This window comes from Gymnoscopelus microlampas (genome assembly GCF_963454915.1).
Source record: "Gymnoscopelus microlampas genome assembly, chromosome: 10".
Classification (NCBI taxonomy): domain Eukaryota; kingdom Metazoa; phylum Chordata; class Actinopteri; order Myctophiformes; family Myctophidae; genus Gymnoscopelus; species Gymnoscopelus microlampas.
Genome location: NC_139947.1, coordinates 49099095 through 49117468, shown reverse-complemented (window position 1 = coordinate 49117468; position 18374 = coordinate 49099095). Strand labels below are relative to the sequence as shown.

The 18374-nt window shown below is 41.0% G+C and overlaps 1 protein-coding gene across 2 annotated transcripts; it reads left to right on the top strand.

Moving 5' to 3' along the window:
* The first annotated feature begins 3459 nt into the window (after nucleotides 1-3459).
* LOC311053859 (cytosolic sulfotransferase 3-like) lies at nucleotides 3460-12764 on the top strand. Of its 2 annotated transcripts, none has more exons than XM_084069597.1 (9): nucleotides 3460-3582; nucleotides 5354-5492; nucleotides 6527-6655; nucleotides 7411-7511; nucleotides 7896-8022; nucleotides 8603-8700; nucleotides 9731-9905; nucleotides 11024-11331; nucleotides 11581-12764. In XM_084069597.1, exons 2-8 carry the CDS (start codon nucleotides 5354-5356, stop codon nucleotides 11137-11139), a joined length of 885 nt encoding a protein of 294 aa, XP_083925723.1. In that variant the 5' UTR covers nucleotides 3460-3582; the 3' UTR covers nucleotides 11140-11331; nucleotides 11581-12764. The 2 variants fall into 2 exon arrangements, with proteins under 2 accessions (XP_083925723.1, XP_083925724.1); XM_084069598.1 differs by having other exon boundaries at nucleotides 3503-3577.
* Nucleotides 12765-18374: the final 5610 nt, after the last annotated feature.

The window sequence follows — 18374 nt, the reverse complement described above, 5'->3', positions numbered from 1 at the left end:
GACTATCTCTTCAACAATCTTTGAACGCTGTGGAGGAGGAAGCATTCTGAGCACCAACGTTGCCAGATTTCATGAGAGAATCAAGCAACCAGGTCTTCGAAAGCAAGCCCAAAAGAAGCAACTATAGGGAGATAAATAAATCGATGAAAACGGGCTACCTGGTAGGTAGATCTGCCATTTTCAAAACAAGCCCCCCAAAAAAAACGCAACCTGTCACTTCCAATATTTACAAGCGACTTTACAGAAAAACAAGTTGCTTATGATAAGCGGACATGGCAACACTACTTGAACTCTGTAGAGAGGTAGCCTGGTAAACCCTCCCTCCGGAAATCTCATTTCCATTTGATTTCAGGAAATCAAATGGAAATGAGATTTCCGGAGGGAGGGTTTACCAGGCTAGTAGAGAGGCGGAAGCGTTCATAAATGGTGGGAACCAACTGGTCTGTCTGGAGAGACTACTGTGTGATGATGATGTCACACCGGGTGACATTCTTTCTATGTGGAATGTGTGTTCGATTGAACTCCAGCATCCATGGGTGTGTTCGGAAATAGGCTCTATTCACAGCAGCCATATTATGAAGACATTCACAGGTGTTACCAATGATACTAATGAAGGCTCTGTTCCATTCTGGTCAAACAGAGTCAGGGTGCTGATATTGTGCATGTTGGCTCACTGGAAACACTCTGTTACACCAGTGGGTCTACAGTTGGGGTCCAGGGACCCTCATGGGCTTCCAAATGGCCCCTTACAGGTGTTTAACTCACGGGTCCATTTGGTTCCATTTGTACACTCAGAGTTATGGGGGTTGTGGAAACCACTCTGCTAGACTAAATGGAACAGAGCCTTCACTAGTATCATTGGTAACACCTGTGAAGGAAGTGATAAAATGGCTGCTGTGCATAGAGCCTATTGCGCACCGGAGCGCACTCGCATATTAGTTTGTATTGGCCAGTGCGCTCAGTGCTGTATTTCCGAACGCACCCCATATATATTCTGGTGGGAGCACTTGTGGCGAGGTTAAAAACAATAAAAAAGTATATTATGCTAAAGTAGCCGACTACGCCACCTGGGCCACCAAAAATCACTAAAATAAGGACAGACTGAAATGTAAAACAGTCGAGGCAGTGGCTATCCAACTGGCAAGAGGGGGTACTTATCTCGGAAGAGGGGTCTCAACTTAACCCCTCTACTGCTTTTTACTCGCTTCCCCTCTGCTTCACCATGGCCGTTGGGTCCTACACACCATGGACTTTGATGCTGTGCTTCAGGATCGGCTGGTCGGTTCTCTCTCAGACCTTCCCTCCACTGGCGTCCTCTCCCAGCCACCCCACAGACGGTTCCTCTCACAGGCGGACAGGGCACATCCCGCCTGGTGCCAAACAGCCATTTCCCCGGCTGGGGGTGTCCCTGTGCTCGACCCCCCCAACTCCGGCCCCCGTCCATGGCCGCTCTCCTTCCTTCCAGCCAGGTCTCCGTCCTCTGCCCTCTGTTCCTCTCCACACAGCTCTCTCCTCTCTGCACAACAGTCTGCTTTTTAACCCATTTTGAGCGGGAACCCCTATTTGTAACTACACCTTTGAAGACGAAAACCCCTTTTGGGGTTCCGGTTGATATGTACAGTATATAGCAACATATTTTTCTTTGTAATTTTTGAATACATATTTGAAGTTTTTCAGAAAACTAAGGTCAGGATTTAGAAGGCGTTTGTAGAATCGGCCTCAGGGTCTAAGTGGGTTAAAGGCTGCATGCCCAGGTGCACCCAATCAAGCAGGTGCAGGTCCTTTCTCAATCAAAAGCTCAACCAGTCAGTAACTCTATGAACACTGCAAAACCGACCCCGTCACACATTAGCCAAAACATTTTGCCAACTCAGGTCCAATTTATTAAGATCTGCAAACAGCTTCCTCCTCCAGGTCCTCAGTACCAAGCTACGCACCATGGGGGAGCGGGCCTTCTGCTCGACAGCACCACGCCTGTGGAACAGCCTTCCTATCGATTTAAGAGCACAGCAGACCCTGGACTCTTATAAAACAGGCCTTTTCGTGTTATCTGTTGTGTAACCACCGTCAGCAATATCCTTTAAGTGCTTGACATTCTCTAAATCCTGCTTTAACCTTCTATGATTGATTATTTGTTTATAACCATGTAGCTCTCTGAGATTCCCTGTGGATGAAAAATGTAATACTAAAATGTATTACTATTTTTTATTATTAAGTCCATGGTTTAAGTGGTTAAACACTTGTCATCCTCACACACGCACGCACGCGCGCGAGCACACACACACACACACACACACACACACACACACACACACACACACACACACACACACACACACACACACACACACACACACACACACACACAGTCACAGTGTTAAACCATAGACTTAGTGAAGTGTGTGTCCAGGGATAATAATCTCACAAACCACTGGTCCGATCAGCACCCAATATCTTGTGCACGGCGCCAGTAGCATTTTTACACTGTATTTCTACTGTTACTTAAGACAAGTTGACACTTGAACCTCTGCATGCCTATTCTGGGAGGAACATTCAGCTAAAATAGCTGCTTTACAAGATCAAAATGTGGCGAGTTGACGCGCGAAAAAAGTGCTCCGAGCACAGATGTAACTCGAAGCCCGTTTTACTAAGACTCTAAGAAGTGATTAAATAACAGAACTTCTAACACCACTGAGCTCATATCCCTAATGAAAATATCACAAAAACATTGGATCATTCACTGGTATTTCTGGAAGCAATTCAATTTGGATTTAGATTCGATCTTAAGTCATTTCATTTTTCACACTAGGTTACACTTTTCATTTTTGTGAATGTATTGATTCATTTTAAGGCAAAATGGGTGATGATTCAGCCTGTTCCAGATTTCCTCATAAAATGAAAAAATTAATATATTTTGCTGCCATTTATAAAGTATTTAGTAATGTTCCATGTATTCTCCCTCCCAAAACTATTATAATAGTTTGTATATTATTAGCCTATAAGCTTCTTTATGGCAAACAGGAGGTCAAATGTTTGTCCTGTGATATGCAGCTAAAGTTCTCTCTCGCTCTCTCTGTGTGTGTGTGTGTGTGTGTGTGTGTGTGTGTGTGTGTGTGTGTGTGTGTGTGTGTGTGTGTGTGTGTGTGTGTGTGTGTGTGTGTGTGTGTGTGTGTGTGTGTGTGTGTGTGTGTGTGTGTGTGTGTCAAATGTCCCCACAAGCATAGTAGAATGCTTTTCGTGGTTAAAGATGATTTGGGGAGTTGGGTTTACAATTAGGAACATATTCTGGTCAGGATTAGACATTAAGAGGTTATGTTTAGGGGTTAGGGTTATGGTTAATGCCTTAATTAGACTCGAGTTGTGTGCTGGTGTCGTGCACCATGCTGTCCTAAAATGTTGCTGTCCTCACAAGTATAGTAATACAAACGGATGTGTGTGTGTGACATAATAGGTACACGCCTACAGTCATATCAGGAAATTACATAATGTCATCTGGGGGCATGTTGTTGCTCAGTAAGCGGTTTGTTGGAGTTGGAGTTGAGACCGGCACTGCTCACGCTTTGATCTATTGAGCCAGGTCAGGTGAGTGACTGCATCTTATGACTTCATACTAACCCTTTAAGACCTGAGGCGATAATTAAAAATGTTTTATAAACCCTGAAAAAAATGTAAAAACATATTTTCAAGATTTTTCAAAAATAGCAGATCTACAAGCTCATAGCGCGGCACTCGGTGCCGCGCTATGAGCTTGTAGATCTGCTATTTTTGAATAGCCAAAGAAATCTAAAGTGTCACAGATGCGTTCCAGGTCTTTCACAAGACAGGGTACTGTAGTATAATGTGTGTTTTAGATTTGAAATTAATTACAAGGTAAAAGTTCATATCCCAATAAATGACCAAAAGCAATGGCACATAGTGGGGTAAATTCTCCTTAAGCAATATTATTCTTAAAGGAGTAGTTCACCCAAAGAAATTACTTATTCTATCATTTCACTTTCTATCATTTACACACCCAATGAAGCCTTGAATTCATGGAGATTTTTTTGTTTTTGTCGCATTCTTGAGCCAATACTTGAAATGCAGGTCAATTGAGTCTCCTATTGACTAATGCGACAAAAACAAAAAACTCTCCATGAATTCAAAACTTCATGGGGTGTGTAAGTGATGGAAAATAACTTATATTTTGGTTGAACTCCTCCTTTAAAAGTTTACTTAAGGGCTACATTGGTCTTTTGTTTTGGAATGTCAGAGGGTTGTACACAATACCTTCCTCCCATGTGGTTCATGTCAGGCCATGTTTGTACACACAGGAGATTGAGATATGACCATGGGGCCCCCCCTCAGGAAAGAGAGAGAACACATTCCAAATAGAGGGAATAAGAAGGGTGAAAAGGGCAGCGAGGCAGCTGCAGGGCGTCATTTTGTGTGAAGTACTTACTTTAAGGTTTTCATGTAAAAAGCATTATTACGTTTGTTTTTGTTATTTTTGCACTGAGCCTGTTTCAGTGGTCCGTTATTCTCTTGACAGACTTGTTGGGCTCACAACTGTTGCCAGATTTTGTGAGAGAAATAAGCAACCAGGTCTATGACAATAAGCCCAAAAGAAGCGACGAGGCTACATGAGCACTTTAAACCTACGGTATATACATTGGCTATTTGAAAATAGCTGATCTACCAGCTCACAACTCGTCTCATCCGCAACGCGCTGTGAGCTTGTACTGTAGATCTGCTATTTTCAAAAAGATCTTGAAAAGAAAATATTTGGAATGTATTAGATTTTTATTTGCAGAAGGGGGTCTGCCGAGAAATCCGTCTAACACAGACTGTGCTGGCAGATTCATCATGGTTTCAGTGTATATAGGCGTGTGTACACACAGGCCCCATTAAGCCAGACTACAGGGCCTGTGACAACGTATACAGCAGGGGTCTTCAACAGGGGGTCCGGGACCCCTAGGGGGTCCTCAGAGTTACTACAGGGGGTCCGCCAAATCTTTGTGTGATATGATTTTTTTTACCTCAACCACTTGAACCCTAGCATCCCTTTTCTGAGGAGAACTTTAGCCAAAAATAGCAGATCTACAAGCTCACAACGCCTCGCAGTGTGAGCTTGTAGATCGGCTATTTTTGGCAAAGAGGTATAGGTGTAGAGGAAAAAAGAGCAGACCAAGTAAAAAAAAAAGAGTTTAATCTAGAACACAATTTTATATAATATAGAGGGGGTCCCTGCTTCATCTCTCTCTCAGCTGAGGGGTCCTTGGCCTGAAAAGGTTGAAGACCCCTGGTATACTGTATGTTGGTTTGTTTACTATTGAGTGAGAAAACATACTGTGAGCTCAAACGTAAACTCTTACAGATGGAGAAACCACCTCGCCCAACACTGTTTGACTTCCACGGAGTCTCCATGATCACGTATTTCACTGACAACTGGGACAATCTGCAGAACTTCAAAGCCAGACCAGATGACATTCTGATAGCTACTTATCCAAAAGCAGGTGATGTGTTTGTAAATATGTATAGACTCGGGTTGCTGTTTAAAAAAAATATGAGGTGAAAAAGGTTTTTAAAAAAGGGTGTCATATTGTTTTGAGTGTTCAGTAGGGGTCTCCCTGTTCCCTGGCAAGTAAAAACTGAAAATTCCTTTTCATGTCGGGATACCAATTTTATCCCATCGGGTGAGAGGACCCCACAACGACGATTGATCAGAGTTCCAGTTCATCATCACTTTCAATTTCACTTGTTTATCCTGTAGCCTGGGTTTTCTCTACTGATCAAATAGATATCCTGGCCTGACCATGTATTTTATGTCTGCTATAGCATCACTAAGCTGTAGAGACGGGGAGACCTCTGTTACTTAAAGGAGAATTTTGGACTAAGTTTTTCTTACCTTTTCTATGATATGATATCTTAGGATGAATGGTACAGTAGAAAAATGTCATAACTCCATCCCGGGTCCGCCACTGCTTAGAACATGCAAGGATAGGCCTTGCGTTAGATCACATATATATTTTTTTTGGTGAGATCTGACGTTCATAGTGACAGAACACTGTCAAAAAGAAAAAAACAGAAGTCTCGCTAGACGAGATTTCAATCTCGTCTAGCGAGATTTTTTTTTTCTTTTTGGTTGCATAGTGTTCTGTCACTATGAACGTCAGATCTAAAAAGAAGGAAAAAAAAGCTATTCAAATATGCGATCTAGCGCAAGGCCTATCCGTGCACGTTTTAAGCTGTGGTGAACCCGGGATGGAGTTATGAAATTTTTCTACTGTACCATTCATCCTAACATATCATAACATCATAGAAAAGGTAAGAAAAACTTAGTCCAAAATTCTCCTTTAACTAAAATAAATGAAAAAACACTTACAGTATACTGTACATCACTATTAATTTAACCCAGAGAGAGAGTACCATTTATCTGTGTTACAAATGGAAGATTGTACTGTGCTGTACAGTATGTTAATGAATGCACTTTGTGTAGGCTACATGATTGACACATATTGTATTCTAATGTTACATATTTGACTTCCAGGAACCACATGGGTTTCTTATATCCTTGACCTTCTGCATTTTGGACAGACATCTCCAGAACGCCAGACGTCCAAACCTATCCATGAGAGAGTCCCCTTCCTGGAGATCTATGCGGCTCCTTTCCCTCCAGGTTGGGACAAAAGATCATATTCATACAGGGACGTCATTTGGGGTTCCAGGGGACGGCAATTGTGCCACCCCCTAGCTTTCACATTTAACCACTTAAACCCCAGCAGGAAAATGTTCTGTGAAAGCTTTCCACACAATAACAGAAAACAGAAAAGACACTGTATAGAGCTCATGTGGGGATTAAGTAGTTAACCACAAATTCAGTTCTTTGATGCATATTTTCTCCACCTTCTTTTTTTTTTTGGATTGGCGGTGAGTGCACCTTAATCCACACTCTCCAGCTACGGTACATGTGACATACTGCATGTTATAGACACGATTCTCCTTGTCCGAAACATTACATTCATTAACAACTTTAAAAACATGGCATCCACATTTTGGAACATTTATTTATTTCTTGATTTATTGCGTGTTTGCTACCTCCTACGTTTGTCTGAATTGACGCCTCTGTATTCATACACATATAGGATCACTCACTGGTCTTCAACTCTAAGCACAGCATTTTAACTTCTTTTCAATCTAACTGCAATTGTCTCCAAAAGGCAATAAATAGTACATTCATGTTTTGTTAAATGTGAAAAGAAGACCACAAATGCACCGTAAAAAAACTATTTTGTACCCTGGAAAGGGTACATTTTAGCCCCTCAAAATGTCTTTGATCCCATATACAGTACATACTGTATACAGAGGGCCAACATTATGTTTGTCTATTTTTGTATTTTGAAATGTGCATTTTTCTGCTTGGGTTCTTCAAAGGGACCGAGCTGGCAGATAAGCTGCCAACCTCCCCTCGCCTCATCAAAACCCACCTGCCAGTCCAGCTTGTGCCCAAGTCCTTCTGGGAGCAAAACTGCAGGGTACAGTATTATGTAACATCACTGTCATCAGTTCAAATGTCATGATCGCGACAACCCTACCTCCAACTAGTGTTGATTTTGACAGCAAATTCTGATTCAGTTTTAGTCATAGTCTTTTGAATCAAATTCCTTTTAGTTTTAGTCACATTTTAGTCACCTGGAATGTTGCACTGTTAGCCTAGTTTTAGTCGACTAAAAATCATAAGATTATAGTCTAGTTTTTATTTGTTGACGAAATTGTCAATATATTTAGTCTTTATTCAGTTTTCGTCAGTGAAAAAAGGTAGTTGACGAACATTTTTCGTCGTAGTTTTAGTCAACGAAATCAACACTGCCTCCAACTGCCAAACTACAATAGTGTAAACGTTCTTTCTCTTTGTATAGGTGGTCTATGTGGCTCGGAATGCCAAAGACAATGCGGTGTCCTTTTATCACTTTGATCGTATGAACATGCTCCAGCCAGAGCCAGGAGACTGGGACAGCTTTCTGAACAGATTCATGGAGGGAAAGAGTGAGTGAGTGCCATGAAACAAAGTACCTGAATGTGTAACAGTGTGTGAGTGATTGGAGTGATTGCCAGGAGTGGTTTGTGACAGAAGGGTACCAGCAGGAGTGAGAGGGAAGACGGTAGCCATGCTCCACAGCTCGGAAATGGTGGCACCGACGAAAAAACAAGAGGCGGAGCTGGAGGTGGCATAGGTCAGAAATGACTACATTAGAGACTCGAGAGTCAGCCCAGGTTAGAAGGTTTGCGGATAAATGAAGAGAGAGGCGAGGTTGAGATGATTTGGACACGTGCAGAAGGAGGGATGACGAGGGGTACATTGTGAGAAGGATGCTGCATATGGAACTAACTGCCAGGTAAGAGGAGAAGAGGAAGGCCAAAGAGGAGGTTTATGGATGCAGTGAGAGAGGTCGTGCAGGTGGCAGGAGTGACAGAGGAAGACGCAGAAAAACAGAACCAAATGGAAACAGATTTTTATCTGCTGTGGCGACCCCGATGGGAATGTGTGTCTATGTGTGTGTCTACTGTATGTGGGTGTATTCTACTATAGCTTTAGTGATCCATATGTGTTGTGCTCTTGTTTCAGTGGTGTTTGGATCTTGGTATGACCATGTAAACGGCTGGTGGGAGAAGCAACAGACTCACTCTAAACTCCACTACATGTTCTATGAAGATCTGATAGAGGTGAGTGAGGGAGTGAGTATTTGTTTTCTCACCTACAGAAGTCAATCATTCGACATCTAGAAACATCTGTAATAACTACAGTTGTTTTTAACCAGTATAGGAGTAATGCTGCGTTCACACAGGCAGATACAAAGATACATGCTACCACTCATTTTCAATGGAAGCCAGCGACCTGAAGATACAAAGATACATCCGATGTTTGTAGCTTCTACACAAGATACAAGGATACAAAGCTACAAAATGAAGTTGATCTGGGTTCAACTTCCATATACATAGATACAAAACTATAACTGTAGCTCCGATGACCCAGCGCTTGATGACGTCAACGGCCGTGTTGAGCAACACAGACACAAAGCGACAGAGCGACAAATATGCTTTGTATCTGTGTATCTTTGTATCTCTGTGTATCTTTGTATCTGCCCGTGTGAACGCAGCAGAATCTGCACACAACAAGCACGTCATGCACTATAGGACCAACATACAAACTGTCTTAAGCTATTAAGACCTGAGGACGATTCTACAAATGCCTTCTAAATCAGTAGTTCTCAGTTCTTTTTCATAATTCAAAATTGTACATTGGCTATTTTTGAATAGCGGCACTGAGCTTGTAGATCTGCTTTCTTTGAAAAATCGTGAAAATGTGTGCAAATCTTTGAATATATATTTTTAAACATTTGTAACTCAAGTCTTTGCTTTTGTGGATTCTACAAAATGTCTTCTAAATCCTAACATTATTGTTTTTTTAAATGTATCTGGCCGTGGACCCCCATCTCTAAATATTTTGTTCCAGGGACCCCCAGAAGTTTAAATCGAACAAAATGTTCGCTTTAAAAAATACATATTCAAGGATTTACACACTTTTTCCACGAATTTTCAAAAAATAGCCAAAGAAATCAAAAAATGACACAGATTCTGTCCCGGTCTAAATGGCTTTATAATGCTGCTATTCCTTGATTATTACCTTATATTTTCCTTGTTGTTGAATATTGTGTTTATTATTATTGTTATTGTTGACTGTTTGTGTTGACAGGATACTGGAACAGAGATAGACAGACTGTGCTCCTTTCTGGGGTTGTCTCCATCGGCTGAGGAGAAGGAGAGAGTCACAACAGGATCCCAGTTTGACAACATGAAGAAGGATAAAATGGCCAACTACTCCACCGTCCAAATTATGGATTTTACTGTGTCCCCCTTCATGAGGAAAGGTACAGAGATCCATCCCGTGTATAACAACCCTTTCTAAAGGGCCGTTCACACTGAGCCCTATACCTATAACCATAACTATAACTACATTGTTCGCAATTGTAATTTTTTCAAAGCTGGTGTGAACTCTGCCATTGAACGATTTGTAAAACTATATTGTTATAGTTATAGTGCTCAGTGTGAACTATAACCTGTGCTCAAAATATCAATGTTCATCATGCATCAATATCTGTTCAAATCATCCCCTGTAGATTCAGCTTAATACTGTATACTGTATCATCACTGTTGGGTGGGAGAAGGGTGGTCTTGTATCTCCATCTTTTTTATTTGATTTTAAAGCAGCAACACACTTCTCTCTGTGTATATATAAAAATTAGCGAATATAGCAGATCTACAAGCCCACGTGTTGCTACACAACATGTTGTGGACCTGTAGATTTAGTACCTTTTTGAAGATGTTTTGGAGAATGTTTTTCCACTTATACTGTAGGGACACAAGGTTGAAAGTGAAACCAATTAAACATATTAGAGCAGGGGTCTTCAACAGGGGGTCTGGGACCCCTAGGGGGTCCTCAGAGTTACTACAGGGGGTCCGCCAAATCTTTTGTGTGATATGATTTTTATCTTTATATATATTTTTTACATTAACCACTTGAACCACGTTTGTTTGTTTTTATTTCTCATTATGTATATATTTTATATGTTGTTATCAGGGCGTCCTTGAAAAAGAGAGCTTGCTCTCAATGGGCTTCCCTGAATAAATAAAGGAAAAAGAAAGAAAAGAAAGAACCCTAGCATGCCTTTTCTGAGGAGAACTTAAGCCACAAATAGCAGATCTACAAGCTCACAGCGCGAGGCGGTGTGAGCTTGTAGATTTTTGGCAAAGAGTTAAAGGTGTGTAGAGGGAAAAAAGAGCAGCAAAAGTTTATCTGAAACACAATGTTATACAATATATAGAGGGGGTCCCTGGTTCATCCCTTTTGCAGCTAGGGGGTCCTTGGCCTGAAAACGTTGAAGACCCCTGTATTAGAGCTTGTGACTAAATCACATAACTCTTTTTTTTTTCTTTTCATGAAAATGAACAGTTCGGTTTTTATATCTTTGTGTTTCTGATTCCCCAGGAAAGGTTGGCGACTGGAAGAACCATTTCACCGAGGCCCAGAGTCAACGCTTTGATGAAGACTACAAGACGAAGATGAAGAAGAATCCCGCTCTACGATTCCGTACTGAACTTTAGAGGCGTTTGGCCAGGGTTTGAAATGGTGGGTTAAGCCAGTGGTTTCTGATTGATTGAATACTTTATTAACAGTTTGCAAATACAGTACAGTGTTATAGGATTATCCCATGGTGCTAAAAGGATAACACAAAAAGCCCTGAGGGCTTATTTTCATTGTGGTCCTGTGTATTCAATTCAGTTCTCAACCTGTGGGTCGGGACCTTCAGGGGGGTCCCCACATGATTTTCTTTTGGGGGGGTCCCCAGATGACAGTGAAGAGACAATTTAAGGACTTTTAAGACATTTTTAATACCTAAAAAAAAAGAAAAGAAAAGAAAAAGACCATTACTGTATCAAAAGTAATCAACAAACAACATTGGCCAAATTGAGGCAACAATTGTAAAAAATAGCCGATCTACAAGCTCACAACGCCTCGCGTTGCGAGGCGTTGCGAGCTTGTAGATCTGCTATTTTCACAATGTTTATCGGTGGAACCGAATCAAACTAAATTTAATGCCTCAACTCCTACATTCCAAGTGCTTATCAGGGTGGGGGGTCCCCAGTTCAAACATGATTATTTTTGGGGGGTTACGGCCTGAAAAGGTTGAGAACCACTGGGGTAATCTACCTGTATGATCCATCGCTATACCATTACCATTACTACCTGGATTATTTCAAAGCATTTACCTGTGTTGCCAAAAAGCCAAAGCATGTACAGTATTTTTTTCTCGATTTTGTAACCCTTTTTCACCCGGTGCCAATTATCTAAGTGATCCTGGGCGCTACACTCCCCCCGCCAGCCTAGGGAGCCCAGAGCCGAGCTCATGCCTCCTTCAATGCATGAGAGCCAACTGAGCTTCTTGTCACCTGACAGGGGAGAGTTTCCCTGGTTGGATGTAGCGCTAGGAAGGAACACGTTATTCCAACCAGTTCCTTTCCCCTCCTTCAGGGCACAGTATTGTAAACTGCATGTGACAATGAAACCCTTGGACTGGATCTGTGATGTATAGACACATCATAAATGACTTGGACTATAGCCTACGGTCCAATACAAGCACTGAGGAATTGCTTTGAACAAACACAAGCACCTTTTTTGGAGGCATGGAAGAATGATTTCAAAGTCGGTGTCAGAGTCGGTGCTCAGCTTCAATCACAGTATTGGTAGAACCGCAATCCATGCCTGAAATCTTGGTGTAGTCATATTTGAACAGCCTCATTAACACAATTACAAAGTCATCCTTCTGTTGCCTTAACAATATATCAAGGACTGACTTGTGTCTCAGTAGGATTTGGACAAATGTGTCCATGCATTCATCCTCAGTAGACTTGACCACATTAATGTCTTTACGGCCAGTCTTACAAAAAGTAGTCGTTACTAATAACCACGAAAGTGAATTATATCACTCCAGTTCTCAGGTTTTTACGCTGGCTCAGGTTGTATGCACCATGTCTGGCACATACTCCCAGAAAACTGCAGCTGCAACTTTGTATCAGTTTTATTTTATTCTATACTCTGTTTTTATTTGTAATTCAATTCCAATGTATTTGTTTTATAATATTTTGCACTTTGTCTTAACAGTCTTAATGTTTCGTATAAAGTATTTTGTCATTGAAATGTGCTCTACAAATAAACACCCTCAACCAAGGAGAGAGGTTTATGTTATTAAAGGATCCCCATTTGAGACACATGCATGGGCCTCTAGTCTTCATGGGGTCCTGAACAAAGCAAATACAATACAGACATACATGTAAAAATACAAATATAAAAGTATTAAAACATTAAAAAAAAAGAATAAATGAAGAGAGGTGTGTGAGGTTTTGAGTTGTTTGCCTATATTTTTCTTTTCTACGGCGCTAAGGCAACATTTGCATCATGACTAAACAGCCTGCTTCTGGGGGTCTTAACCCCTCTACTAATTTGATCGTGTTCACATGATGGCACTACAGTAGGCTACTGGTCCTGCATAAGGTTGCAATTAACCTCGGGTGGCACAGTGGTCCCTGCCCACCACCACGGAGGTTGTGGGTTCAAATCCACCGTGGTGCATCCGGGTTTGTCAGGCGTCTATACGAACACAATTGACCCGTGTTCGGGGGAGGGAAGCCGGGCGGGGCCGGGGAGGGTGATATTGGTCAATGCACGTACTATATGGGCTGGGGGCGGCGGCACATGTCAGCAGGGAGTGTTGTGCGGGAGGTGTAGGACGAAGGCTCTACGTTCTCCCGGTGGGGGCTCCTCACTGGCAGGTGAGTCATTAGGATACGACAGCAGTGACAACACAGAAATGTGTGTGGGGAGGAATTCATTGGCATAACGAGTAACGACTAAATTGGGGAGAAAAAGGGTGTACATCTTTTTTGGGCTACTCTACATAAAACAAAAAAAACAAAAAAGTGCATTCTACAATACCTGCTCAATGTTAAAGGACCACAGCATCATATTCTCTAGCATCGAGCCTATATCACCCTCTAGTGTTTACAAGGTGAAAAGCTAAAAAAGGAACAGAGGCTTCTCTGCTATGAAGTGTTTGTTGATGCCAGTGCTGTTACTGTATAAAGCAGGGGTCTTCAACCTTTTCAGGCCAAGGACCCCCTAGCTGAGAGAGAGTTGAAGCAGGGACCCCTCTATTGTATCAAATTTAGTTTCAGATTCAACTTTTTTTGTTTACTTGGTACTGCTCTTTTTGCCCCTCTACACCTATACCTCTTTGCCAAAAATTGCCGATCTACAAGCTCACAACGCCTCGCAGCGCGAGGCGTTGTGAGCTTGTAGATCTGCTATTTTTGGCTAAAGTTCTCCTCAGAAAAAGGGATGCTAGGGTTCAAGTGGTTAAGGTAAAAAAAAAATCATATCACACAAAGATTTGGCGGACCCCCTATAGTAACTCTGAGGACCCCCTAGGGGTCCCGGACCCCCTGTTGAAGACCCCTGGTATAAAGGCATGTCACAGACTGTAGAAAACAACCTAGATATTCGCATCATCTTAGGATGTTTGGGCGGTGGACTTGATGTAGCTTATGAAACAGCAGATTAGAGTGAATGGAGAAGCTAACTGGGGGTTAATTATCCTTTTATTGGTTGAGGACATTGATGAAATTGTACTATTTATTTATGATAAAGATTTATGTAAAAAAACAAAAAGCAACAACAACAACAACCTTGCAGTGTGGCATGTGCAGTGAGCTTGTATATCTGCTATTTTTGAATAGCCAACATATAAAAACTCTCCATGTTTTTTTAAACAAACACAGCTAAAACACCACACAGTGTAACTATGACTAAAGATTAGATCAACATTTACAGTTGGGTATTTGCATGAATGTGGTGTTATGGTTACTGAGCATGTAAATCTCTCTCATGCCCTGTTCAACTGTTAGTACAGGCAGTTGTAACATTCGTCCTCACAAAATAAATGGTTGTTTTATAGTTATAAAAGGTTACATTTAAGAACAAGATTCATAGTTGGGTTTCAAGATTAGGTATTTAGAGGTTAGGCTTGCAGTACTGTAGGCTAGGCCTGATTCATTCTTATGTAAGTCATGCTTTAGGTTTATATAGTTAAAAATGGCAAAACAAAGTAAAAAAGGTTTGAGGTCCTCACAAGCAGTTATGGAAGAAGTACTCTGATGTTTTCCTTAAGTAAAAGTATCAATACTGCAATGTACTATATACTCTGTTACAAATAGAAGTCCCGTATTCAAAATGTAGCCTACTTTAGTAAAAGTACAAAAGTATTGGCATCAAAATACACTTAAACACCCTACTTGATCAAACTACAGCGTCACACAAAGGCATCAAAAGTAGCAGATCTACAAGTTGTAAACACACGTTTTATTTTGAGCTTGTAGATCTGCTACTTTTGCTATTTTTGAATTTGTTGAATTTGAAATTTAATTTGAATTTGAATTTGAATTTGAAAAAGCCTAATTCAGAGAGTGTACAAATGGAACCAAATGAACCCGTTTCACGGGTCCATTTGGTTCCATTTGTACACTCTCTGAGTTACAGACCAGCTGACACCTCATACAGGGACCCCTGGGGGTCCCTGGACTCCCCTACTATGAGAACCACTGCTCTACATCATGCAAAGGTTAAAATGTCATTTAGATAGCATGTTATTTTATATTAGGCCTATTATTTTTTGGGATAGTTTAAACTTGTACTGAACTACACCACAAGAATCATTAGCGGTGTAGTTCATGGAGTTTTAAGATATTTTATGAGAGTTAATGTTATATGTATTTCTGTGTTTATATATTTCTGTATTTGTATACAGATGTTGATTTACCCCTTAACATGGTGGAGTCCTAATTGCCTCAGTGGCTCCAGCTGAGTATAAAAGGCTGCCAGTAACAAGCCTGTTCAGTTGGAGGTAGAATGAGAGCCAGGCAACACCATGTCTGTCACCTGTGTTGGAGCTACTGTATTGTCTCGTTTGATGTCGGTGAATAAACACACCTTTTGGTTGCACTTTTACAAACGCCTCTGTACTGCTTCCCAGCCGCAAAAGGTCTCATCCTCACAAGGTATAAGCATAGAAGCAAAGGGACCCAAAGTTCAGCTTGTACTGTGTTTATTTTAGATTTTACACCCCAGGCCCTCTACCTTCTACTAGAATACTATAGTTCCCACGCTCTTTTGTTTGTTTACACAGAGCAGCAGGTGAACAGAGGACAGAGAGGGAGGCCTAGGTAAGAGATCGTTACGATTGGACCATGGCAGCCCGGTGTCAGCGTAATATAGAAAGAGGACGTGACGTCACACCATTCAAAGTAATTGCTGAAAACCTCCCAAGATGGCGCCACCTGCATGTGACCTGTCCATTGAACTCAATGGCCGCGCTATGAGCTTGTATATCTGCTATTTTTGAATAGACAAAGTATAAAATTATTGTGATGCTAACACATTTAGCTGGGGACCCCCTGGAACCCCCCCAAGGACCCTGTGGGAAGCACTCACCTGGGTGAAGCTGATAATTCAATTTCCCTCTCAAGCTCTGTTCAACTGTTAGTATTATATTATGGGCAGTTGTAACTGTGTGTGTGTGTGTGTGTGTGTGTGTGTGTGTGTGTGTGTGTGCGTGTGCGTGCGTGCGTGCAGGACCGGATTCATAGGAGTTGAGGCCCCTGGGCTAGAATTTTGTTTGAGCCCCCCGCGCGCGCAGGGGGTGGGGCCCTGGGCTGCAGCCCACCCTAGCCCAACGGTAAGTCCGGCCCTGCGTGCGTGCGTGCGGGCGTGCGTGCGCGTACATGTAACTATACATGTGATGTCACCACAAGTGAGGACAATTCTCCTGGTCCTCGCAAAATAAATGGTTGTTTTATGGAATATAAAAGGTTACATTTAGGAAAAAGATCCAGGTTGGGATTAGGTATAGAGGTTAGGGCTGGAGTTCTGCCTGATTCTTAAAGCAAGGACAGGGGCCCATTGGTTAGTTTTCTGGGCCCCTGTCCTTGCTTTATGATATGATGTTTATGGTATGTTATTCACATAGTCATATAGGGCCTACATGTTATTTCAACGCTTCACCAATGTCCCATGGCCATTATCAAAAGGATAAAATATGTTACATTGCATAATGCATTGACTTGTAATGTTGACTCAATGTTGAAATTGAAAAGCTGTATTCTGTTTTCAAACTTGTTGGCGCTATATATATATATATGTATATATATATGTATATATATATATATATATATATATATATATATATATATATATATATATATATATATATATATATATATATATATATATATATATATATATATATGTGTATATATGTGTATATATATATAGCCTAATTATTATCTGCTCCAGGTGCGTTGCCCCACTGTAAAAAAATGTCCCTTAGGCCTATGCCAGATTGCTTTGCTGAGGGATATCGAGGCTAAAGTTAAAGTTGTGCAACTTTATTATATAACTGACTGGCATCAAGGAGCAGGGCTGGCATTGGAAAGAGAAACCATGGAAAATAAAATAAAATAATCATTGGTATTGAACAGAACAAAATTGGGACTAGTAAACAGGAGTGCAACCATCTTTAAATCTCCCTCACGTGCAAGAGTCATTGGCTTTCATCCAAAACGACACCTGCTTTAATAGAACAAATAAATATATAGGCAGTGGTGGAAAGTACCATATACTTTTTTTTTTACAGTTTTGAGGTACTTTTATTTTACTGGAGCAATTTACTTTTTTTATAAGCCTACTTTTACTTGTACTTAATGAAATGGAAGGGAAAGCAAAGCGGGCAACAGAATAAACAGCAGAGAGTGAAAGAATAGATTTTTTAGAGAGACAGCAGCACTGGGTGTTTATAAGTTAGTTAGTGAATGCTGCTGTAAAACCAGTATAGCAAAGATTTACCTTTAGCACAGCAGCAGCAAAAGTACTTTGCACCACGAGGGACATTCTTTCATAATGAGTACTTTTACTTTTGGTACAGTATATTGATGCCAATACTTTTATTCAAGTACATTTTTGAATTCTGGACTCTTACTTGTAACAGAGTATTTATACATTTCTACATGTCTTCCCTATTAAACTTTGGCTATTTGAAAACAGCCATCTAAGCTCACAATGCCTTTGCATTGTGAGCTTGTAGATCTGCTATTTTCAAAATATATTTTTTTATACATTTCACACATTTGAAAAGTTGTGAAATGGAACATTCTGCATAATGAGTAGGCTACTTTTACTTTTGGTACTTTAAGTACATTTATTTCTACATGACAGTATTGATACTTTTATTTAAGTAAAAAAAAAAGTAAGTACTTTTACCACCACTGTATTATTCTAACACAGAGGTCTTCAACAGGGGGTCCGGGACCCCTAGGGCAGGGGTCTTCAACGTTTTCAGGCCAAGGACCCCCTAGCTGAGAGAGAGAGAAAGCAGGGACCCCATTATATATTGTATACATTTTCCTTTTTTGATAGATTTCATAGGCAGCTTCATAGACTTGTTTCACAGCACTATCATGTTGGATTCATGATAATGTGTATTTCCTGACATTTAACCATGCACTTAAACAATACTTAGTATACCTGACCTTTCACTCTGTACTTAGCCTGCTCTTTTCTCCCCCTATACTAAACCACTTTGCCGAAAATAGCAGATCTACAAGCGCACAACGCCTCGTTGGCGTTGTGTGCTTGTAGATCTGCTATTTTTGGCTAAAGTTCTCCTCAGAATAGGGATGCTTGGTTGAAGTGGTTAATGTGAAAATCACACAAAGATTCGGCGGACCCCCTG